This window comes from Phacochoerus africanus, chromosome 2, assembly GCF_016906955.1.
Source record: "Phacochoerus africanus isolate WHEZ1 chromosome 2, ROS_Pafr_v1, whole genome shotgun sequence".
NCBI classification, from domain to species: Eukaryota; Metazoa; Chordata; class Mammalia; order Artiodactyla; family Suidae; genus Phacochoerus; species Phacochoerus africanus.
In genome coordinates this window covers 81643291-81669894 of record NC_062545.1, presented here as the reverse complement: position 1 = coordinate 81669894, position 26604 = coordinate 81643291, and the positions used below count along the sequence as shown (strand labels likewise).

The 26604-nt window shown below is 39.8% G+C and overlaps 1 protein-coding gene across 1 annotated transcript in view; it reads left to right on the top strand.

The window, feature by feature from the left end:
* Window positions 1-14508: 14508 nt before the first annotated feature.
* The window catches only part of FRK (fyn related Src family tyrosine kinase), a 108020-nt gene continuing 95924 nt past the window's right edge, over window positions 14509-26604 (top strand). The window contains exon 1 of the mRNA XM_047763024.1: window positions 14509-15498. Coding sequence (XP_047618980.1) covers window positions 15128-15498 — 371 coding nt within the window. The 5' untranslated portion in view covers window positions 14509-15127. The remainder of the gene's footprint in view (window positions 15499-26604) is intronic.

Sequence of the window (26604 nt, the reverse complement as noted above, 5' to 3'; positions counted from 1 at the left end):
TAGTGCTAGAGTGAACATGTGGGTGCATGTGTCTTTTTTAAGGAAAGTTTTGTCTGGATATATGCCCAAGAGTGGGATTGCTGGGTCATATGATAGTTATATGTATAGATTTCTAAGGTACTTCTATACTGTTCTCCATAGTGGTTGTACACAAGATTTTTAAAATTTATTTTTATTTTTTTATTTTTTTTAAGGCCAAACCTGTAGCATGTAGAAATTCCCAGGCTAGGGGTCAGATTGGAGCTTCAGCTGTGAGCCTACACCACAGCTACAGCAATGCCAGATCCAATCCACATCTGTGACCTACACCACAGTTCATGGCAACACCAGATCCTTAACTCACTGAGAGGCCAGGGATTGAAGCCTCATCCTCATGGATACTAGTTGGGCTAAGCCACAATGGGAATTCCAAGGAAAGAATCTTAGGATATATTTTTAGTATGGATTTTTATGCATACTGATGTTTCCATCTCCATGGCAAGTTGAAAACTGTATATGAAGTTTTGCTATCTATGAAAATTAGACCATAATTCAATAAAAGATATGTTTTAAAATAACACTTTAAAATTTTTCCTCAAATTTAACTTCTTTACTTCATATGTATCTGATTACCTGCAGAAGTAAGACAACTATTTAAATTCATTTCATGACAAAATGAACAAAGAAGCACTAGCATATATCATTACCCAGAAGTAAGGTCATCAACTGTATGAATTTGCCTGGGACCTCCCCAGTTTTAACACAGAAAGTCTTTTTTTTTTCCTTTATTTTTTTTATTACTCAATGAGTTTATTACATTTATGGTTGTACAATGATTGTCACAATCCAATTTTATAGGATTTCCATCCCATACCCCCAGTGCATCCCTCCACCCCCCAAACTGTCTCCTTTGGAAACCATAAGTTTTCAAAGTCTGTGAGTCAGAATCTGTTCTGCAAAGAAGTTCATTGTGTCCTTTTTTCAGATTCCACATGTCAGTGATAGCATTTGATGTTGGGGTCTCATGGTCTAACTGACTTCACTTAGCATAATAATTTCTAGGTCCACCCACGTTGTGCAAATGCCGTAATTTTGTTCCTTTTAATGGCTGAGTAATATTCCATTGTGTATATGTACCACATCTTCTTGATCCACTCTTCTGTGGATGGACATTGAGGCTGTTTCCATGTCTTGGCTATTGCAAATAGTGCTGCAATGAAATTGGAGTACATGTGTCTTTGCAAGTCATGGTTTTCTCTGGATAGATGCCCAGGAGTGGGATTGCTGGATCAAAATGGTAGTCCTATTTTTAGTTTTCTGAGGAATTTCCATACTGTTTTCCACAGTGGGTTGCACCAATTTACAATCCCACCAACAGTGTACTAGGGTTCCTTTCTCTCCACACCCTCTCCAGTACTTACTGTTTGTAGACTTTTTGATGATGGCCATTCTGGCTGGTGTAAGGTGATACCTCATAGTGGTTTTGATTTGCATTTCTCTAATGATGAGTGATGTTGAACATCTTTTCATGTGTTTTGGGGCCATCCATATGTCTTCTTTGGAGAATTGTCTGTTTAGATTTTCTGCCCATTTTTTGATTTGTTTGTTTTTTTTGGTATTGAGCTATAGGAGGTGTTTATAAATTTTGGAGATTAATTCCTTGTCAGTTGATTCATTTGCAAAGATTTTCTCCCATTCTGTGGGTTGTCATTTTGATTTATTTAGGGTTTCCCTTGCTGTGCATAAACTTTTAAGTTTAGTTAAGTCCCATTTGTTTATTTTTGTTTTTACTGTCACTACTCTAAGAGGTGGATCTGAGAAGGCATTGCTGTCGTTTATGTCAGAGAGTGTTTGGCCTATGTTTTCCTCTAAGAATTTTATAGTGTCTGGTCTTATATCTAAGTCTTTACTCCATTTTGAATTTATTTTTGTGTATGGTGCTAGGGAGTGTTCTCATTTCATTCTTTTCCATGTTGCTGTTCAGTTTTCCCAGAACCATTTATTGAACAGGCTTTATTTTCTCCATTGTATATTAACACAGAAAGTCTTTGTACCAAGACATTCTCAGTCCTCAATAAACTGGGAGAGTTGGTCACTAGCAGCACAAACCGCATCTACCCAAATTCAGGTAAGTTGGTCTGGGTGTGACTTGTTTTAGCTTTGCAGATTGTAATGATATTCCTTCTTAAGCTCTAAGTAGATTTTTCTCATTCGGACTCATTGAGGTCTTCTTGAATCTTCAACAGGTCTCTAAATTGTGGATTCAAATTTTTCTTAATATTTTCTAGGGAGATGTGAAATATTGAACTCTGTGAAACATCAAGAACTGGCCTAGAAACATCTGTGATAGCTTCGCTGATCACACAGGGGTACTGTAAGAGCGGGTCCCTTTGACCTCTGTGTCACTGTGGAGAACAGGAGTGAGGACAGGACTATAAAGCTCTCTGACAGCTTCCTTCGCCTTAGCAGCAGCCAGAAGCCAGGATTTTGGACTTTGTTGTCAGCTCTGTTATTAATTCCCTCAGCAGTCCTTGGCATCAGAGCCAAACATCATTTTAAGCTCTCAGTCTGTCAACTCTGGATAATTCTTAGCTATCTCACAGTGTTGTTGTGGGAATTGATTAATATTTATGAACACATTTAAATGGAAAAGTGCAGTATAAATATTATTGCATGAATTGAAAAATTGTTTCCTACATGATATTATGCACAAAGGAAAATAAGCCATGGACTGTAATGTCTTCCTGGAACAATTTTAAAATAATGATCAGTTATTTGCCACTTCTCCTTTCATCTTTAATAAATTTAGTGTTTTGTTATTCAAAGTTTTCAACAGCGATTTCTGCTAAATTTATTTTTTATTGTTATTTTATTGATGCATTTTGTTTCCTGTTAAGTTTAATACATCTCTTTGTTTCCAGTTAAGATTTTCTAAATCATTGACTCTGATTTTCTTGGTCATTGAAATTTGTCCAGTATATGAGGGACATTTGTCATTACTTAAGAGTAACTGTTGTAGGAGTTCCCGTTGTGGCTCAGTGGTAACTAATCTGACTAGTATTCATGAAGACACAGGTTAGATCCCTGGCCTTGCTCAGTGGGTTAAGGATCTAGTGTTGCCATGAGCTATGATGTAGGTTGCAGACGTGGCTCAGATTCCACTTTGCTGTGGCTATAGTGTATGCTGGCAGCTGCAGCTCCAAGTAGACTCTTAGCCCTGGGAACTTCCATATGCCATGGGTGTGGCCTTAAAAAAGAAAAAAAGAAAAAAAAAAGAATAACTATTGTAACCCACTGCTTAATATTAAGAGAATGAAAATTTTTCTGGTGAAGATCATTGCATCAAATTTCTGTTACATAAATTCTTGCCCTATTCTTCTTTTCTTCTGCATAAAATTAAAAATGTATTTAACCAAAATAAAGTGGGATTTGGGGCATATTTTCAAAATACACATAAATGCAGCATTTTACAAATGGCAAAAAAATAAATACATTAAATGTTTAAGGATAGTCCAGTTCAGGAAAATTATTTTTAAAAATTCTGAAAAAAAATTCTGCCTCATGTGTTGTGATAGTGGGCAGGGAGCAGTCACTTTAACAGTTTCACATTTAACAGTTGAACTTCTATATCATGTCTAACTTTCAGACCAAAGTTATTATTGTAAATGTTTCTCTCATTTCTCAAAACTCCAACTATATGACTCTGACCAGCCACAGCTGCTATTTTAGTTAAGACACTGACAATGCTGTCTCCCATCACCAAATGTGGTGTCACCTAAGGCTGACAGCAACTTCAGACTGAGTGTCTGGAGCATCGGTACCTTTGGAGAATCCATGCTAACGCAGGGCCTGGTCCTCAATAATACATATTTAGAAACTTTTAAAAACTCAAATTATCCCAAAGGATGAAATTTATAAAATATATTATAGTTAATCAAATTCACAGGGAATGATTTATCAAATTTATTCATAAACTTATTCATTTCTAATAACAAGTATGCTTGGTGGAACTAGAAAGGTCCATTCAGGAGTCCCAAACAGAGAAAATTGCCTGGCGTGAACACAGAATTTGGAAAAGGAAATTGAGTGTTATGAAGCAGGTGAGAACTTGACTCTAGAGTGTCCCAGAGTGGGAGCCTTTCTCATTCTTACCACAATTCTGTAATGATAAATGGTAACTAAAAGCAGGGTACATACGGTAAAGACATAGTGATATATTCTTTTTGCCTCTTCTCCTCTTTCTTCTTATCAGTCGCATCCCCAGACTGATAATTATGTAACACATTTTCTCATGACAACATCTTACATTTACGTGGATCTATTTCAAAGGGATACTTGCTTTTTTTCAGGAGGACCCTAAGTTTCTTGCTGAGATTTGGGAATCACTCTGATCTTACCAGCAATTTATTTGATATTCTTATAGATGTTTCCCCATTGCTCAACCTTCCCCCCAAAACCTCCTCCCACTTTCCACAGATGTCTACCTTATCAGTCAGTTAGGGTTAGGTTAAACTCTACGTGAAACAGTCCTTAAAACCTCTGAGGCCTGAAACAACCAAGGTATTTCTCCACTAGGTTTATATGTAGGAGACTCTGCTCTGCATCTTGCTCAGCCAGGGATGCAGGGTAATAGATCATCTTTCATCTGGAACATTGTCATCATGGTAGGGAAAGAAGTGCTGTTAATTGCACACTTCCTCGTAAAGGCTTCTACTTGGAAGTGATATACGCCAGTTCTAAACAAGTCAAAGCAAGTCATAGCATTGTGCTTATCTTCAAAATGGGATAGGAAAGTACAATTCTACCATGTGCCCGGAACAGGAAAACTAGAAATGTTCTTGAACAGCAATAATAAGTACCACATCCAGCTATTTTGATTAATATTTTCATTTTTAAGGAGTGATGTTTTCTGACCCAGTTGTCAAATAAAGGGCTCAATTTGTCAACAAATATTCATTTAAATGTCGACTTTTTCAATCTAATTTTTTCCCAAGCTCTGTGGATGACACAAAGATGAAACAAGTATATTATCTAAAGACTCATGTATAATAGAGTACGTTAGTCTTCTTATAGCACTTGATACATCTCATTCATAGTTCTTAGCAAGTGATGATTTTTTTTTTTTTAATCTTTTGTTGTTGTTGTTGTTGTTGTTGTTACTATTTCTTGGGCCGCTCCCGCGGCATATGGAGGTTCCCAGGCTAGGGATTGAATCGGAGCTGTAGCCACCGGCCTATGCCAGAGCCACAGCAACGTGGGATCCGAGCCGCGTCTGCAACCTACACCACAGCTCAGGGCAACACCGGATCGTTAACCCACTGAGCAAGGGCAGGGACCGAACCGCAACCTCATGGTTCCTAGTCGGATTCGTTAACCACTGCGCCACGACGGGAACTCCAGCAAGTGATGATTAATTATTTCTATAACTATTTGTATAATGCTGTCTCCTCCACTAGTTTATAAATTCTATATGGGATATGGGCTGTATCTCTTTTTATGTCTATATTTCAAGAGCAAGTGCCATGCTTGATACCTAGTAAATTACAAAAGAAGAGAAAATCTCATGAAAGTCAAAGAGGGAGACATCACTTCCAAACAAATTTATACCTTATTTAGATCTGTAGATCCCTTTGTACTGACAGTATTGATCTGGTCACATTTTTAGTCTATAATAATGTCCTGAAACAGGACAGGTTATACTTGTTTTACTTAATTTTATATCTCCAAGCACTAGCCTGGTGCCTGGCACAAGAGAGTAGCTCAGTAAATATTTGTGGACTCACTGAAGCAAAGGAGGTAACCCCTGAGGACCTGCGAAATAAATAATTGTCCATAGACAGGCTACTGTTTTCTAGCAGTCACTAGAGTGTGCTTCCTTCAACTGGTCCATTAGTAACATATGGTTTAATCTTCTAAAGCACGAGTGTTGCACACAATTACTTCTAATAGACTAGCAAATGAGTGTTTTGGGAATTGAACAAAATTCCAATTGCATCAGACACTAACTGGGCAATGGAGCTTTAGCAGATGACCTCCAAAGGCTGGAGACAGACCCCCTGTTGGAGGCTGAATTGAAAAGTGGTAAGAGCAAGGTTTATCACATCTATACATCTGGGGCTAGGTTTGTAGAATGGATTTGTGACTCTATTCATATGTATTCTTCTAAGGTTTGATATTCTTAAATTTCTTTTAACTGAGGAGATATAAAAATGTATACAGTCAACCATACCGTAATGAATACTCCTTTCTGAACATGAGCATATCGCGTGGATTATAGTTTGTTTGTTTTTTCTAATGTGAAACAAATGCATATATATCACTCTGTACACTGGAATCAAGATGTGACTTGTTAAACTTCAACTGAGGAAGTGCAAACCACCTTCTAGTAGGCTTTTATTATATATTGAACATATTTCCTTTGATGATTCTCCAAGGGATAGCAATCCTCAGAGATTCGGTCACATTTCCAAAATGATTGACAGTTTTTCAAAGAAAACAATTACACCAAGTACAACTCTGTAAATTGCTGTGCCATATACCCCTATATACAACATAAGCTTTAGCAAGAGATTTGCAATATAAATATTGCTAAACAGGGAGTTCCTGCCGTGGCGCAGTGGTTAACGAATCTGACTAGGAACCATGAGGTTGCGGGTTCGGTCCCTGCCCTTGCTCAGTGGGTTAACGATCCAGCGTTGCTGTGAGCTGTGGTGTAGGTTGCAGACGCGGCTTGGATCCTGAGTTGCTGTGGCTCTGGCGTAGGCTGGTGGCTACAGCTCTGATTCAACCCCTAGCCTGGGAACCTCCATATGCCACGGGAGCGGCCCAAGAAATAGCAACAACAACAGCAACAACAACAAAAAAGATAAATAAATAAATAAATAAATAAATAAATAAATAAATAAATATTGCTAAACATCATTATTATGAACTTAGGTATTAAAATGCTCATTATTTTGAAAATTTACTAGAGGTGTTTATCACAGGTCAACCAAAATATTTCTTTAACCTTGAGTTTAAATACTAGGAATTTGTGAAGTTAATAGGATTTATTGTTCTTTTAAATCAAGGAACAAATGAAGAGAAATGCTTAAAAACGTGAGAACAGGAGTTTCTGCTGTGGTGCAATGAGATCAGTGGTGTCTCTGCAGCTCCAGGACGCAGGTTCGATCCCTGGCCCAGCACAGTGTGTTAAAGATCTGGCGTTGCCGCAGAGCTACAGCATAGGTCCAACAGCAGCTTAGATCTGATCCCAGGCCCAAGAACTCCATATGCCATGAGACAGCAAAAACAAAAACAACAAAAAAACAACATGAGAGCTATTAGACAGTAACCATTAATGTGAACAGTGGAAGCTTAAATGGGGTTACTTAGAGATAGTTCAATATCAAAATAAAGAATGCCAAATATATGACTTATTTATCGACACAAGAAAATGGCCTAGCTGAACAGGAAATTTTTGAATCTCTGCCCAATTACTTGGCATAGACATTGGAAAATTCTAAATCTGGGAAGTTTAGTAATTTTTCATTTTTATATAAAATCATCTATATACAAGTAAGAACCAGTAATTTGTTACTGTTGTTAATGACTAACAGAAATAAACCTATTATAATCTGTTTTAATTGGAGAATGCCGATTCAACATATGGTCATATTCTTTTTCCTCCTTGGGTTGGGATTTTAAAGATAACATTGGAATTTTGTCAATACTAAAAATATTAAGAATGCTAACAACATTACTACTGAGATTTATCGTAGGAGAGGAAGCATGTGGGTTAGCTTACATGATTCGTGGGCATTGATTGTAATTAGAAGAACACAAAATAAGTGGTCTAGACTGAAAATGAGATTGGAGTCCTCCCCGAATCTAACATAGCCCTGTTCTGGGATATTGGATAGGGTCACATCAAGTTGATCCTTGGTCTTTTTCATCTTCTACTCCCCGAGTCCTCTTCTCTCAACTGTGATAACCACAGACTGTATGGAATCTGATTTTGGCTGGATGACTTCTTCTAAATCTTCTTCTTCTAATTCCTCTTCTTCTTTTTCTTCTCCTCCTTCTTTTCTTTTTAGGACCACACCTGTGGCATATGGAAGTTCCCAGGACAGAGGTGGAATTGGAGCTGCAGCTGCCAGCCTACAGCACAGTTCACAGTAATGCCAGATCCTTGACCCACGGCGTGAGGCCAGGGATCAAACCTGCACCCTCATGGAGACAATGTCAGGTTCTTAGTCCACTGAGCTACAACAGGTACTCCCTGACTGCACTTCTTATAGAGGAGAGGAAGGATCCTCCTGGCTGGGTATTCCTGTCTTTATCCTCAATAATAGCTCGGGGACCTGAAGGATGTCACTTCTCATTTCTGAGTTGTTTTCCTTCATTCTAAAATGAAGTAATTGGAATAAATGGTCTTCAAAATCTCTTTCAGAATAAAAATTCTAAGAAATTAGACCAAAACATTATTTTCAAAGGCCAGTGATTGTCAGCTGAGCATCTGCTGGTGTTCCACTCAGAAAAGCAAGCTGGGCTTTGTCGCTAAATTCGGCTACACAAGCTATAGTACAAATCAGCAGCGTGGGCATGCCCTGCAGGGACCTCTTCTGCAATGCAGACTCCCAGGCCTCACCCAGATCTGCAAAATCAGAATTTACATTTTTACATAATCCCCAGGTGGTTCACAAGCACATTAAAGTTTGAGAAGCAACTGGGCCAGGACGAGTTTGTGAATGTGGATGCCTGCTCAGCTATGCTTTGTGTCAAAGGCCAGAGGAACAAAAGGTAAAAACCTAAGCCCCAGCAAGTCTCCCTTGGCCATCTGCTCATCTCTCAGCCTGAATCCTCTCTTGTCTGATGTGAGAGGTTAAGCAGAGTTGAGTCTGCTTTGTACCTGGATAAGAACTCCTGGAAACATCAAGTGAGGTTGGCCTTCAGTTCTAAGAACACATCACTTCTCCCACTGGATCCATCAGTTGCCTCTGGGTCTTTAAACCCACTTTCCCTCTATCTGGACGCTTCCTATTTTTCACTTCCTTTTTCACTTGGGCAGCATATTCTTCCTTCAAGTCTCAGTTTAGGTGTCACTTCTTTTTTTCTGTTTCCTTTTTTCCACATGCCTATCTAAGATAGACTTCTGTCTATGTTCCAACCTATCACATTAACAGAGAAATTGCAGTGTGGGTGTGCGTGTACACACACACACACACACACACACACACACACAAAATCTCTTTACTAATGAAGCTGTTATATAGACCTACTCCCAGACTTTTTAGAGGCCCTTCTGTACTGAAGGCAACAGCAGGAAAGAGACACTTCCACCCGTCCATGGGGCTAGGGTGTGATTGCTATGAACAAAAGCATTCTAGTGTTCTGTAATATTATCCTATCATTTAAAATTTTATAACCCATTTTTGTGTTTTGGAATATTTTGACACCAAATCTCAACACAAAATATAAAACTGAAACATACTTAATTGATCTACTGGGGCTGCTGACTTCATATGGAATTTGTTTTACTTTTAATTTTTTTTTGCTTTAGAGGGCCTCATGTGCAACATATAGAAGTTCCCAGGTTAGGAGTCAATTGGAGCTGCAGCTGCCGGCATACACTACAGCAACAGCAAGGCAGGATCTACAGCTCACAGCACTGCTGGATCCTTAACCCGCCAAGTGAGCCCCAGGATTCAGCCTGAATACTCATGGGTACTATTTGGGTTCATTACTGCTGAGAGACAAGGGGAACTCGTGAGTTCATATGAAATTTAAATGGAAAATTTCCTGAAAGGAATATGCAAATGAAGGGACCAGGAGAAATGGGGAGCAGAGTAAAGGTGGAGAATTTGAAGATGAAGAAATGATGGGTAGAATAGTAGTCATATGGAGAGAATTTCTGCAGAGAAACAGAGGAGTTTAAAAGGGATTTTTAAAGGATGTTTTTCCATGCAATGTAACTGTTTCTGTGTGCTCACAGAACCATAGTTTTAGGTATGTGGGTGGCAACGTTTTTTGAAATTGGATATGTAGTCTGCATTTTGCAGGCTAGGGCTTTAATCAGAGCTATAGCTGCCAGCCTATGGCACAGCCACAGCAAGCCAGATCCAAGCCTTGTCTTCGACCTACACCACAGCTCATGGCAGCACTGCATACTTAACCCACTGAGCGAGGCCAGGGATCCTAGTCGGATCCTAGTCGGATTCGTTTCCGCTACTCCATGACGGGAACTCCAGTATGGGATTATTACCTAGGCCTCAAAATGCAGATAGGAGTCTGTTGGGGCGGGGGTGGGAATAGGGATGGTGGTGTGGGGGATACCAAGCAAAAGAATGGCCAAGGAGTCAAGATCAGAGGTAGGAATGGACCAGACCTACTGGAGAAACAGTAAACCTATTTGGCTGAGTGGGAGGGTGAGTGTAAGATGGTAATGGAAGGAGGATGTTGAAAGGGTGCATCTAATAAAGACTGGATCAACTACAAATTCCTTAGTCTTGGATTCCAAGCCATATCTTCCAAGCAATGAATATCTGTTGAAGGGTATTGTGCAGGAGAGTGATTTAAGAAGATTAATGTGTGGCAGTGTGCCGTAAGGATGGGAGGAAGAGCGGCTGTAGGCAGGAAAACCGGTTTTGGAGGTTGGCAAAAAAATCCAACATTCAGGAAACAATGAGTGGAATGAAGGGGACTGAGGCAATAGACAGAAAGCTGCCATCCTTTGTGCTCCATGCTCTTTTCATACTAGAGGATTTTGCTCTCTTTTGTGAGTACTTGCATAAGTGTTTATCTTACCCAAGGATCCTTTCCTTTCCTTTTCTTTCCCCTCCTTCTCTACTTCCCTCCATCCTTCCCCTTTTCTTTCTTTCTCCCTCCCTGTCTTCCTTAACTTCCAACAAATACTCATTGAGTCTTTTTACTACTTACATACTGGACGTTGTGCAAAGAATTGAAGATTCAGAGAAGGAAATTTTATTCTCCTGGAGAAAGCAAAGAAGGAAGGAAACCAAGTGGAATTTAATAGGAGACCAAGCAGAAACATGTGTGCCACGTTTTAAGGGCACACTGAGTAGGGGTCTCTAATCTATTATGGCAGAGATGGTGCTACTTGAACCCTGCCTGGAAAAATCATAAGGAAGTCACTGGGGGGCAGGTAGAAGAGGAAGCAAAGATGCATCAGAATAGAGGGTCTCAGGCCTCAGAGACCTGCTGGTAGCTTGATGAACCTGCATCACAGGGTGAGTGAAGGGCCCTCAGGTTTGAGAAGTTATCAGAGCCTTGGGTGTCCTGCTAAAGAGATTAGGTTCTATTCTCAACATGTTGGAGATCATGAAAGGACTTTATACAGAAGAACATTAGCCTTTTTTAAGAGTCATTGGAACAGAAGAGTTATAGTCTCTGGAGTCAGATGGATGCCAGGGTGTTACTAATGGTTCAGCCACATGGGGCTGTGTGACCTTGGACAAGTTACTTAACCTCTCTGCCTCACTTTCTTAACTAAAATTTGCAAAAATGCTACCTTCCTCATAGGTATTATTGTCTTTTATTTTCTGAGAGTTAGATGGCCTGTCATTTGTAACATTCTCATCACAGTCCCTGGCACATAGAAAGCTGATAGTTACTTTTACTGGTATTACTCTCACCTATAGCATTGATGCTGGGAGTGGTGTGCAAGATGAGACAGGGATGTAAGACAAGCCAGAGGAAAGGAGATTAGTTTAGGAGGCCTCTGGAATAATCTAGGGAAGAATATTCTATGGGGGAGGGACAATATCTATCTGTTATTCAGAAGGAATAAAAAAAATTGTGAATAAATGAAAGGACAGCGAAGCAGACATCAGTGAGTGATTAGCTCAAAGAAACCAGGGAAAGAGTAAAAGATGACTGCAAGGCCTCAAGCTCTGGTGACTGTAGAATTCTGGTACTAGCGATTCGAAGAAACCCTTTCTCTCCCCACCCCTTGACTCAGGTTTCTCAGGCCATTGCTCACCTGATGTCTTTGGATGGCCCGTTGCTCTTTCAATTTCACTCACTAGCACAGTGACTCTGCTGTGGCAGGTCTGCCACTCTGTCATTTTCTGGAATGCCGTGTCATGACCATAATGGAGGCATATTTGAATTTAGAACCTTCAAATTTCTGAAGTCTTAAACTCCACTTACAAATCGGTTTTGAAGATTTCCCATTGTGGCGGTGGAAACGAATCTGACTAGTAATCATGAGAATGTGGGTTCGGTCCCTGGCCTTGCTCAGTGGGTCCAGGATCAGGCATTGTCTTGAGCTGTGGTGTAGGTCACAGATGTGGCTTGGACCCTGTGTTGCTGTGGCTGTGGTGTAGGCCAGAAGCTGTAGCTCTGACTTGACACCTAGCCTGGGAACTTCTATATGCTGCAGGTGCAGCCCCCTGCCGCCCCGGGCCAAAAACAACAAAAAGGAAACAAACAAACAAATCAGTTTTTAATACACCTCTCTAGTTGCTTCCAAATCTTATTTCCTATTCTAGATCATGAAGATGTCTCTGGAAAGACTTGAGGATCTATGTCTCTGTTTGGGGGCATTAATAGAGTTTTACACTTTTTACAATTAATATTGTGTTTTTAACAAAATGTTCTTATGGATTCTCAGTATTACATAATTGTTATTTTCTTTTCTGTTTTATTTATTTATTTATTATTTATTTATATTTTGCTTTTTTAGGGCCACATCCACAGCATATGGAGGTTCCCAGGCTAGGTGATGAATTGGAGCTGTAGCTGCTGGCCTACACCACAGCCACAGCCACGCCAGATCCTTAATTCACTGAGCAAGGCCAGGGATCTAACCCGTAGCCTCATGGTTCCTAGCTGGATTCATTTCCGCTGTGCCATGACAGGAACTCTTCTTTCCTTTTTTAGAGAGGAATTATATTTTAGGTCCTGGCTCAACGTTTGGCTTTTCTCTTCCTGTCAAGTTAGTACTTCTGCCCTGACTCTGAAGACAATTGGAGAAACCTGGAAGTGTGACATGAGCTCGTTTTAAGCAAATGATCTGTCTACCATGAATGACTGATTTCAGCGCAAGGAAACAGTAGGAGGGGGCTGAGGCCATAGTTTTCTGGTTTTCTTTCTTCTTTTTCTTGAGTTCAATTATTCTGATTATTAAAGATGCCTTGCTGTTTGATAAGGAACAGGAATTTTGAGTTTATACTGTGTTAGCAGGTTCAAGGCTCCAGCAACCTTTAGAGAGCTTGTTTTTAAGAGTTTGTTTTTTATTTTTAGGGCCGCACCTGTAGCATATGGAAGTTCTTGGGCTAGGGGTCGAATCAGCTGCAGCTTCTGGTCTATGCCACAGCCACGGCAATGCCAGATCCAAGCTTCATCTGTGACCTACACCGTAGCTCATGGCAACACCTGATTCTTAACCCACTGGGCAAGGCCAGGGATCAAACCTGCACCCTCATGGACACTGTTTTGGGTTCACAACAGGAACTCCTAAGAGAGATTTTTTTTTTTTTTTTTGGTCTTTTTAAGGCCGTACCTGTAGCATATGGAAGTTCCCAAGCTAGGGGTAGAATCGGAACTGTAGCTGCTAGCCTATACCACAGCTATAGCAACATAGGATCTGAGCCTAGTCTTTGACCTACACCACAGCTCATGGCAACGCCTGATCCTTAACCCACTGAGCAAGGCCAGGGATCAAACCTGCGTCCTCAAGGATGCTAGGCAGAATAATCTCCACTGAGCCATGATGGGTACTCCCAGAAAGAAATTTTTTAATAAACGCCGTATACAAAAAGAAGCGACATATCATAAACAAGTTTGCAGGGTTCTCCACTAGCGAAAATGGCCTTGTGTTGACCCATCTAAAGTCTCTGCTTAGGTGTTCCTGGAACCAAGGCACCCACTTGAGAGATAGCTGCCCTGAACTAGGGGGAGTAGAGCAAAACCCTTGGCTTAGTTCCTGTTCTCTGCTTCATTAGTTCCTGCCAACAACATTAGTAAAAATTAGTGTAGACCTGGAGGTCAAAGTTGAACAGAGAGAGCCTTCACAGCAGCTCACACATAGCCCTTCCACTCTCTGCTTGTCACCTAGTATATGTGTGTGTGTGTGTTTTAGAAACAGTACACGATGGATAGAAAATTGAATGTCTCTGTGGGAAAATGCATCGTTTCAGGTTCCCAGCATTTTAGTCAGCTGCTCTTGTATTTTTCCAGACTGTAAATGTACTTTGAGGCTTTTAACATCTATTCATGGTGATGAAAAAAGGTCGGGACTCAATGGTTCTTTCCCAATTGCCCTTTGTCCAGTAACAAATACCCAGCCACTTTAATTTTCCTTCTTATTCCTCTTTGTGGTGGCAAAATGATCCAACTCATCTTTATGGAAGAAAAACATCTCTGCCTTTAGTTTCTCTGCTGGTAGCACAGCAGGATAAAATGCTCCCCGGGGCTAGCGGTACAGTCCAGGAGCATGGATTTTGGCAGCTGCTTTAAGAGTTTGGCTCCCTGGTGAGGGCGCTGGTCTCTTGGTGTGGGAAAAGGGAGAGGTAGAGAGGACTGCCGGCTGGCCGGGAATCCCATTTAGCTCACAAAGAAACCAGGAAGTAAGAAGAAATTATTACAGTCTGTTCATTGCTCAGGATGTTAAAGGCAATAGCCTGGGCAGCTTGGTTACTCATTAGCAAAAGAGAAAGAGCACTGCGGGTCTGGACTGGCCAAACCGCAGACACGGACTTGAAGCTGGAAGACAGCTGCTGGCTAGAGGCAAGAATCCCTGGGGATCCTACCTGGAGTCCATCTCTTTGTCTGGATAACTTTTGCTTGGGACAAGAGACCAGATGACTCTTTTCTCTTCTCAGACTTTGGTCTAAATCAAGCCCTCTGCATTTTACTTTTGTTGTGGGATTTCTAAGCGGACGAGAGGAAAAAGGCACCTTTCCCACCCACCGAGCGGCTGCATGGTTCCCACTTGTTTCACTCTGGGGCAGCAGCTACGACCACAGAAATCCAGCTGGTGACCTCAGAGCAGGTCTGCTGTTGTGAAACAGGGCTTGGCACCCTCTCCAGAGCCTGGTGGATTGGTGCTGATTGCAAACTTTCTCAGTGGAGGAAGAGAAAGTGGATCTGCAAAGAGCAAGGGGAGAGGGAGGAGCCCCTCTCCCCCACTCTCCACTGGGCCGCCATGGGTAACTTTTGCCTGAGGCTCCGGGCATACCTGGAGCCCTATCTGCCCTGCTTGTCCCGGGAGGGAGCAGACAAGCCTTTGGGGATTAGAAATCCAGGGGCTGTCTGCCCCCCTGACCCTCCCCCTCCAGCTCCAAAGCCTGTGACAAGCCAGGGCCACTACTTTGTGGCTCTGTTTGATTACCAGGCTCGGACCGCTGAGGACCTGAGCTTCCGAGCAGGCGATAAGCTCCAGGTCCTGGATACTTCCCACGAGGGCTGGTGGTTGGCCAGGCACTTGGAGAAAAGGGCAGACGGCTCTGGCCAGCTGCTGCAGGGCTATATCCCTTCTAACTATGTGGCCGAGGACAGGAGCCTTCAGGCAGAGCCGTGAGTAGTACACATATTTTATTTCTCAACTCTCCCAGGGCGGGTCATGAATTTTCCTTCTCATGTATCTGCAAAACACTAATTTTCAAAGAGCTGCCTAGAAAGTATGAGGAAATCCCGGCAAGGACCTTCTAATTGAAACATACCTCCCCTGATAGGTGAGAGTGAAACTGGAAGGTAATTGTTGTTGAGATGATTTCTATTACAGTTTGTATACCCGCAGGTCCTGGGTACCTTTCCATCAACAGAAACAAGTGGTGCATTTAATATTCTATCTTTTCTTTAACTGTAAAATAAGTCATGCCTTGCTTCAACACAGAACTGTGTTTCATTTGCAGGTGTAGCTTATATCTTCCTGAAACCACACCTTCAAATCTAAAGTCCAGTTTCAATTTAAACTTTGAAGCATCAACTCCTGTCCTGACAAGCACACACATTTAGAAGATGCTACATGTTCCCAGTGACATCATGGCGAGATATTTTTCTTTGAGTCCTAGACGTGGAGTTATGCTACCCAAATTATGATATCTTTTGTTTTTTGCTGTGATTAGAAACTGGCTGGCTACAGGTATTTAGGAGGTTTTAACAAGAAAAATAATGGTATTATTTCCCCAGAGGAGGAGATAAAGACTTTACCCTTATATTTGAATAAATCTTGTGAATTGTAGTAGAACCAAGGAAGAAAATTTTATGTACTTATGCATTTATCTATCCAGCTGTCCATCCATGCAAGTGTCTGGTGTTATGGTGGAATGGTGAGCGGGGAAGGGCAAGGTTATGCTAGTGGTAGTTGAATATAAAATAAAGTCAAGTCTTGAATGTGGCTGCTTGGGGTCTGACAGATTGAGAAGCAAGCTCAGACTGTTACTTGCTCTAACCTTGTTCTTGCCTGGCTCCAGTGAAACCCAGGACTCATTTTATTTTATAGATTGGATCCTTAGTCCAGGAACCTCTGAGGATTCACTCATTTTTCTAATGTGTTTCTTCTTTTGATGTGAGCTGTAGCATCCTTTACTGACCCAGGGAATTAAATGATGGGAAGAGCCATGGTGCATTGTTGCCGCTTTCCAAACTTAAATTCAAATACAGCTTGGGGGACTTTGGAAATTCTTTCCAGCACCAAGTGCCTGTAAATGTTAAGAAGCATCCTATTTTACACCTAGATAGAAATGAATTGAAATATAGACTTTCGGAGTTCCTGTCATGGTTCAGTGGTTAACAAACCTGACTAGCATTGATGAGGATGCGGGTTTGATCCCTGGCCTCGCTCAGTGGGTTAAGGATCTGTCGTTGCTGTGAGCTGTGATGTAGGTTGCAGACTAGGCTCAGATCCCAGCTGCAGCTCCAATTTGACCCCTAGCATGGGAACCTCCGTGTGCCTCAGGTGCAGCCCTAAAAAAAAAAAAAAAAGACAAAGACAAAAAAAAAAAAAGACTTTTGACAGCTGGAATTGATCAGTTCTCAAATGAGAAAAATCACCTGTATGAACATTTGTTTTTGTGATAATCTATAGGAAATGTCTATATTTATTCACTGAATACTTAGTTATGTGCATTTTATGATATGATTTTCTCTACTACATGATTGCCATGTAAGGCATGGTGTTATTTGTGTTTTATATTCAGTATTACACATGTAAACTATTACATAAATACTATTAATACTAGTACCTTCAAATCAGTCTACTAGTTTGAAATATATCCAATTGATTTAATTGCTGCAGTCCTGGTCTCTGGGGTTTTCTAGACCCCTGGATGCCTTGATTATCTGGCTACATGACCTCCTATGTTGCAAATGTGTTTTTTTCAGCTATATTCATACTTGACAGAACAGCAAATGCTGAAGAAAGCAGGTGAATTGAAACAAAGCAAGCAATTCGAAAGGGGTAATGTTTTGGGTAAAAGAATCCAGCACAGTGTACTTAACTTATTTAGATTCTTTTTTTCCTAACCAACACAAGGCAACTAGATATTGTGGCTATTTTTTAATTCTCAGGGGCTGTCTGGAGCCAAGAATACTCTTTTCCTTTCTGTATTTAACTCCTGACCTTTCCTCTTGGCATTGGTTTTCAGCAGTGTTCCCATGTGGCACCACCATCCTGTATGGCTGTAGTGGGCTTTTCTTGGGATCTTCACATCCACTGGGCTATAAACTTGATGCTCAGGTGCTGCTACTCCCCCTGGTTAGCATGAGGTTCTTGTTTCTTTTTAACTGAGCACCGTGGCCTTCACCTGTGAACCTAGGTTGCTAGTGAGTGTTCTTACCACTAAATGGTTGGTGCAGGTGACTAGAATTTCACCCCATATTAAGTAGAAGCGATATTAACAGTCTCCTGAGTGAAGGTGTCCAAGTGGCCCACACAGTGCCTTAATACCTATGCAAAAAAACTTCTTTCAATATCTTTCTAATGTGTTTTCAAACTTAAAATTCATTTTTTTTCCTTTTCAAAACTGTAAAAGTTAATGTTTATTTTACAATGAGCTGGTATATAGTATTAAGTAAAGATTATTGTTGATATTCACATGTGTGAGATGAGAGGCAATGGGAAACCAAAGTTGAGTCATCTAATTTATTATTTGCCTAGTTTAATGGATTGCATTTTAGTATTCATCTTTTCGTGTTTTTAGTGTTTACTTGCATTAATAAGAAGACAGTGAAAATACTTTTGGAGTTTTTGGTGACAGGGAAAATCAGTTTCAGTGTTTTGTTTCTCCTTTTTAATACTAGGAGGTAAAGATGTTAAAAAAGACTAGATGGTTATTAAAAGATAAACCAATTTTATAGTTGATTATTAAATTCTACTTAGACATGCTTTACCTTTTCTGAATATTTTGCAGTGGGTGATGTAATATACTGATTCTTAATTATTTGCCTCTAGGAAAAATCATTATTTTATGTTATCTTATTTGAATTCCTCGATCCTTTCATAGAGATGTTTTTCTTCTACATCTTCAACATAGAAATCCTCAAAAACCTTACTCTTAGGATCTGATTATTCAGAAGCCTCTGTACATTTTTTTAATTCACAGTGTTTTTAGAGATATAAAGCTGACTCAGAAAATAATGGTATGGAAATTACATATGAATCTGGGAGTCACTGGAACTTTAAATTCCATTGCATTTATTATGAAAAAATTCAGGTAATGCAATACATTGATGAAAAGCAAAATGATCATCAGTTGTATAATTTACACAATGCATCTCTCATCAACAAAGAGTTTAAAAGTTCTTTGCCTGGGGAGTTCCCGTCGTGGCGCAGTGGTTAATGAATCCGACTAGGAACCATGAGGTTGAGGGTTCGGTCCCTGCCCTTGCTCAGTGGGTTAACGATCCGGCATTGCCGTGAGCTGTGGTGTAGGTTGCAGACACGGCTCGGATCCCGCGTTGCTGTGGCTCTGGCGTTGGCCGGTGGCTACAGCTCTGATTGGACCCCTAGCCTGGGAACCTCCATATGCCATGGGAGCGGCCCAAGAAATAGCAAAAAGACAAAAAAAAAAAAAGTTATTTGCCTGGGAGTTCCTATTGTGGCTTAGTGGTAATGAACCTGACTAGTATCCATGAGGACTTAGGTTCGATCTCTGGCCTTGATCAGTGTGTTAAGGATCCAGCATTTCCGTGAGCTCTGGTGGGCAGGTTGCAGACACAGTTTGGATCTGGCTTTACCATGGATGTGACGTAGGCTGGCAGCTAGAGCTCTGATTTGACCCCTAGCCTGGGAACTTCCATATACCCTGGGTGACGCCCTTTAAAAAAAAAAAAAAAAGATAAAAGTTGTTTGTCTAATTGTTTAAGTGTGCTTTAGGTGGTTCCATGGCTTTTATGCTAAATTGGAGTAGGCTCAGAAGTACTTTGTGGAAAGATTTTCCTACTCCTGTATTCACCATTTTATGTGCTGTGCTGAAAAAGAGCCCATGAATAAATATTTGTAGCTTGTAATTTTATCAGTAGTTTATGCTTATGGCATAAAAGAATTTTATAAAATTTAAAGATAATGGAGTTTCTATTTATTTAGGGAGTATTTTCCTAATTATGCTTCTCTTTAATGTGTAAGTCTACTATTCTATCAAGATTTTATCTAATTTAAGGTCATTGTCTGGTTTGAAGAATGTAGCATGGAGAAATAAAGTGATATATACTCAGAGAATTCCCTTACACTACCATCTAAAAATAGAACTGCAGCTTTACTATTCGGTGATCTGAATACTGCTGACTTTAATAATTATCCAATATAATTTACACATAGTGTTCCTAGTTATTTTCAATGTAGATGTGAGTACATTTCTTTCTACGCTGGGATATGAAGCCAGCTTTTGAATCTCAAGTCAGGTAAAGATAATGGAACCACGTGGTTAAAATTACTATTAACAAATAAAGAAAAAAGCATCAGAATATTCACAGCCCAGTCTCACATATCTGCTTTGAATAGTTTAAATCACTAGAAAATCACCTACGGGTAAGCTGTCCCATAAGTGTTTTTTTTGTTTTGTTTTGTTTGTTTTTTGGCCTGCAGCAAGCAGTAGCTTAATTTGGGATGTCAGTTCCCAGACCAGGGATTGAACCTGGGCTGTAGCAGTGAAAAGTGCTGAGTCGTAACAGCTAGGCCACCAGGGAACTCCATGCCATAAATATTGTTAATCTAGATCATTTATTTCTTTTCCTTTGTTTTCAGGGAAGACTAAATACATATACGTATAAATTGAAAATAATTCATTTTCAATTTCTTCCCTTTAAGACAAGGTGTACTTAGATCCACAGTTTTAAAAACTAAGTAAAAAAGGCACTTATGTATATAACTAAGTGCATTATAAGAATACATATCACTGCATATCAAATTAAATTGTTTGGATAAACCCAAGATAAGAATTTTAAGACAAATAATATAAATCAACAGAAGCGCATTTATATGCCATGAGATTAGTTAGAATATTCTATGATTAAATGACTGCATTACTTATAGAATTATGACATAATTTTTTCTTGATATAAAATAATATGACAAATACGTAGCTAAAATAATTTATAAAAAATTACATCTCAGATGCAATGTCATATGATTAAGTGATTACATATATTTATTTATTTATTTATTTGCTTTTTAGGCCTGCACTGGTGGCATATGGAGGTTCCCAGGCTGGGGGTCGAATCAGAGCTACAGCTGCCAGCCTACACCACAGCCATAGCAATGCAGGATCCAAGCCACGTCTGCGACCTACACCACAGCTCACGGCAATGCCAGATCCTTAACCCACTGAGCAAGGCCTGAAACCTCACGGTTCCTAGTCAGATTCGTTTCTGATGCACCACAACAGGAACTCCTTTTTTTTTTTTTTCATATAATGCATTTTTATATAGTCACCATTTGTAAGAAAATGATAATTAACTGCTAAATTTAATACATTTTATAAGAATAATGATAAAGTCACAGAAGTGAGGAAAAATGGAACCAACTGAACTTCATTAAAATCACAAAGTATAAGTGTAATTAATTGTGGTTTAAAATAGTTGATTAATAGCAGTAAAACTTGACTACATGCATCTCAAAATACCTTTGAGAAGAAATGAAGTACCATAGTATGGAGTCAGTAAAATGAGCTAGGAGTTAGGTCATTCTTGATTTTTTCTAGGAAAATTGATAAAATTGATAATACTTGGGAAGTTTCAATTGCAATATGCCATTCAGAGCCACTCTTTCTTAGTAAAAGTATTGATTTTTTTTTTTCTTTTCAAGTTTCAATAAATTACCACTGATAGAAAAAAATTTATGTGACTGAAACAACTCTATTATGCTTCAGTCCTAAAGATCGGAACCTAAATTCCAACTTGGCTGAATTCTCTCTTTGTGGGAGAAAAAAAAAAAGTGAGAGAGATAAAGAAAGGTCTATTGGTTTGTTTCTCCAACTTGGTTTGTTTTGGTCTAGGTAGATTTATTTACATGTTTGTTTTCTCTCTGTAGACACATCCTGCTGTTACTTTTTAAAGGATTTCACCAAACTGATGTCAGAATAGACACAATATTCTCTGTAGTAACGCAGGACTGACTTTTATTAAGCAACTACTGTATTCTATGCACTAGGTCTCCAGGCTCCCCAAAGACGAACAAATAAGACTTTGCCTCAATGAACTGTCTGGTTATAAGCTCTGAAAACTCCATGTTTTCCAGTTGCCAATACCACAGTGAGAATCTGTGAGGTAAATAAAAACCAGAGAAATTTTTGGGCTCTTCTGGTGGATATTGAACTAGGTCCCCACATTAGTGGTAGATAGTTTTGATTGAGATGTAATGCTGGTCACCCTTTTTGATCCGTCCTGTGTTGTGCTTAAAAATACAGGCTTTGAACCCCAAAGATCTGAATTTGAATCTAGCTCTGTCATGACTTAGCTGTGTGATCTTGAACAATTTATATTAACTAGGAATAAAAATGACCCCTATCTCCTAGGATTGATATGAGACATAAATGAGATTATTTGTGCAGAAATCATGCACCATAGAGAATCTGATACATAGTAAGACCTTAAGAAATATTATTGGCTATTTAGGCTGGACAGCTCTTCTTTTATCTCTGCCTAAATGGATCATGCTTTGGAGTTGGCATATGCACACTGAGGTATAGGAAATAATTGGCCAACGGGGACCTACTGTATAGCACAAAGAACTCTACCCAATATTCTGTGATCATCTATGTGGAAAGAAAATCTGAAAGAGAATTGATGTGTATACATGTATAACTGAATCACGTTGTTGTACAGCAGAAATAATCACAACCTTGTAAATCAACTTCATTAAATTATACTTCAACAAAACTTAAAAAAGGGATCATACTTTGCAACCCCCCACTGCAACCTCAGCTCACAATATTCTTCCCTTGTAACAATTGTCTCACACGCTGAGCATCTTTCTGACTTTCTTTTGCCCCCTCTTCACCTGCAGTCTTGGGCTTCAGGGGAGTAGGCTCTTCACCTGCTCACAAACCTCTCTCCTGCTTTTCCTGACCAACTCTCGTTCATCCTTCAGGTCTGACTTTGTTGGTTCCTCTCTCTCTGAAGTCTTTCTTGACATTCTCAACTACATTTGGTCCTCCTGCTCAGAGCTTGCAGCATCATTTGTCATCATTGCTTGTTTATATTCCGGATGTGGGAGGTGGGAAGAGGGGCTATTTCCTTGGGGTCCCAGAGCCTAGGGTGGTGCCTGTGTATAATAAGCACTCATAAATGTCAGTTGGATAAATGGATAATTAAATGATGATTGTTTAATTGACACATTTCAGGTCAGTTTGTTTATTTATTTATTTATTTATTTATTTATTCCTGTCTTTTTAGGGCTGTACCCATGGCATATGGAAGTTCCCAGAGTAGGGGTCAAATTAGGGCTGTCACTGCTGACTTATGCCACAGCCACACCACATACGAGCTGCATCTGTGACCTACACCACAGCTGACAGCATCGCTGGATCCTTAACCCACTGAGCAAGGCCAGGAATCGAACCTGCATCCTCATGGATACTAGTCAGGTTCGTTACCACTGAGACACAAAGGGAACTCCTCTCAGGTCTTTTAGAGAAGAGCTGTCAGAGCCACCGCTTTTCTTCAACTTTTCCTCTCTGAGTTGCTTTTCTACCTACGAGGAAAATCTACTGAGTGTCCTCAAATGTATGGGCTGTTTTGCATTCTTGTCTCAATAAGTTGTTATGCTATTGTGACTATGGGTTAGACTCATAGTCACAATAGAATAATTTCCAGGAATTAGTGGCTCTCATTCACCCCAAGGGGAAAAATACTTAGAGGTCACAGACGATTTGAATATTCTTTGTACTGTACAATGAATATCAAGCCAGGAGCTGATTGTGAATCTCATTGAAGTGATACCTGAAAATCACATATATACATATTAAACTACCCTATGATTATATTTAAAGTAAAGGAAATCACTGGCCTGAGTTTTTCAATGGATAGAAAACCAAAATCCAATTTACAAAATTAATACTGTGGGGCCAACGTTGTTATGCTGAACAGACATAATTTCAAATTAGCATGTATGTGAAATATTTTTCAGTGTGTGCTAGAAGTTTGACTCTTTCTGAATATTAGTAGATTTTCACTCTTACATTTTAAAACATTACCAAACCAAATAATGACATCTTCTTACTAGTTTTCTTACTAATTAGCTGCTATTTTTTCTGCAGCATTCTTTGACTCCCATTTTTAGTGGAGGCTCTCAGCTCTTCTTAGCACTGGAAGGACTGGGCCAGTTTCTCTGGGAAAGGTTGTTTTGCAGATTAATAGCAGCTCGAGTAATATTTCAGACCTCCTTGTGGTTATTTTCCCGAAGCCTGCAACTTCAGCAGTTAATTTATGTGAATGATTCTTTCAAGATTCAACTAACAGAAGAATTTTGCTAAAATGCATAGACGCAAATTTAAAACATGTGAACTGTATTTCCCAACTTCTTGCTTATTTGGCTAATTTTGGAGGCTATCATTGACTATCCCTTGTGTCATATCTTTTTGTCATGTCACTTTTTTCTACAAAGTTTTTCAGTTAGATTTTTTCCTATATAAAAATTGAATTAATTTGAGTGTGAAATTCTGTAATTTTTTTCCTTCATGTTTTATTTCTTCTTATGGCCATACCTGTGACATATGGAAGTTCTTGGGCCCTGGGTCGGTCAAACTGGAGCTGCAGCTGTGACTACACCACAGCCATGGCAACACCGGATCCAAGCTGCACCCGTGGCAATGCTGGCTCCTTAACCCACTGAGTGAGGCCAGGAATTGAACCCACATCTTCACAGAGACAACATCAGGTCCTTAACCCGCTAAGCCACAATGGTAACTCCTTTTTTAGTTATATAGCATGTTTTATACTTCCTTTAATTTCAGACTCAATTTCTCAATTAGACTTTTTTTCCGTTAATTTTGTGCCTTAAGGGTAATATGAGAATGCAATTCAAGAAATGTTATTACTGATAATTTTTAAGCCTTATATTAGGTTTCCGATTTGAAAGGCATTTAGAAGCCTATTTCAAAATAAATGTTTCCATTAACACAAATGCTGCATATCACATTGGCAGCATGATTTAGATGATTCAGAAGAATCTTATCTAGTTCCAACGAAAGGCCAGTATTTCAATAGATTTAAAGTCAGTCTAGTGCTATTCCAATATTACACACATCTCTTAGTCATTTCTGAAAATGAATCAATTATGACATACCAAGATTCCCATTACAGGAGGGCCATGACTCTGCAAGTCCTGGAATTGTTCTGCTTGCAAAGTCACGACCACGGAGTCATCTCTAGAGGGTGCCTGTGTCATTTCCGTGAAGTAAGACTCTGGACACTTTCTCCAAAATCTTTTCATCATTTCTACTCATTGGAGAAGATAGTCTGTGGGATTCAATAAACTTTTTGTATATATTCACTACATTAAAAGTACTGTTTTTTGAACAGTGGGAGACACCAAAATGAATAAGACAGTGCTTTTTCTCTAGAGAATTTTACAGTTTCTGGAGGTAAGACTAGTAGACCCAGAGTGTGCCTATTAGACAAAGGCTATGAGGAACACAACTGCAGTAAGTTATTACTCATTTCAGAGAAGAACACACACCATGGACTACAGTGGGCCATCTCAGTAAGAGCATGCTGGAAAGGATGCATTATAGGATTAGGGGCAGTGACTTTGGGGGAGAATTTCAGGAAGCAAGGCTTTGCTCTGGATTGATTGTAGGGAGTAAGGGTAATTGGATGATTGTGTATCTTAATCAATTTTGTTGATAAGGACAGAAGGGCAGTTACAGCAGTCACTTATGTTCACCAGGATAGGAAGATGTTTGGTCATTTTTGTGGTTGGACAATGTCCCTGTTTTTGTGAGTATTCAGACATGATTAAGAGTGACCTGTCTGGAGTTCCTGTTTTGACACAGCAGAAACAAATTTGACTAGTATCCATGAGGATGTGGGTTCGATGCCTGGCCTCGCTCAGTGGATTAAGGATCTGCCATTACCGTGAACTGTGGTATAGGTTGCAGACATGGCTTGCATCTGTTGCTGTGCCTATGGTGTAGCCCAGCAGCTGCAGCTCCAATTCATACTGTAGCCTGGAAACCTCCATAGCTGCAGGATTGGCCCTAAAAAGCAAAAAACAAACAAGTAAACAAACAAAAAGACAGTGACCTGATCTTGTTTTTGTCTTGATCCATCATGGTCACAGAGTGGCCTTGTCTGATGTTGGTGTTTGATGAGGTGTTTTATGTTCAACAGGAGAACACCCAGGTCTAGTCATAAGTACCAGGCCAACTCCTGGATGCCAGGGACTGCTTTTCTCTTTGTCAGCCAGCACGAGACAGATGTTGATGAATGTCATAGAGTAGCACAACTGCCTGCCATATAGCATGCCCTTAAACATAACAGTTTAATTGATGAGTGAAGAAACAAACACATGGGTGAATGTGTGTAGAGAGAGAAGAGCTCAGGCTGGGTTTGGGGAAAATCACAGCTTGCTGTCAGGATTCAGCATGCATAACGCCCTTCCAAGGTTTTTCTAACCTTCCTAGAAAGAATTCATAACTTGTTTTCCCAGTGATTTTGTATATTGTAGTAGAGCAATGGTTAACAGAAACTGATGTTTGCTGAGAGCTTACTGCTCTGCTACTTGTCACACAAATGATTGCACTTGCATTATCTTATCTATTACAACCTGCTGAGGTAGATAATTTTATTATCTCTACTTACAGATGAGGAGACTGAAGCTGTAAGAGTTGAAACTGCTCAAAGCTACACAGCTAATAAATGGTGGAACTGAGACTTACTTGCTTCCAGCCTGCCTCTGGAACTTGTACTTTTATCATATAATGGCTAGTTGTAAAACTTTTACCTTTCATATCAGACTGGGAAGTTTTTGAGGGCAAGAGATTTTTGTTTCCTGTATCAGGCCTGGAAAACCTAAATAAGACAGTGATTCTGCTCCGGAGAATTTATCATCTCAGGAGGTGAGACATCTATTTCCTTCTGAAATAAATTCTCTGCAGTATAAGCACTGTCTTATTCAGTTTTACTCAATGCTTATTGATGGGACAATTAAGTACAAGTTGACTGTAAGAGAAGGGAAGTAAG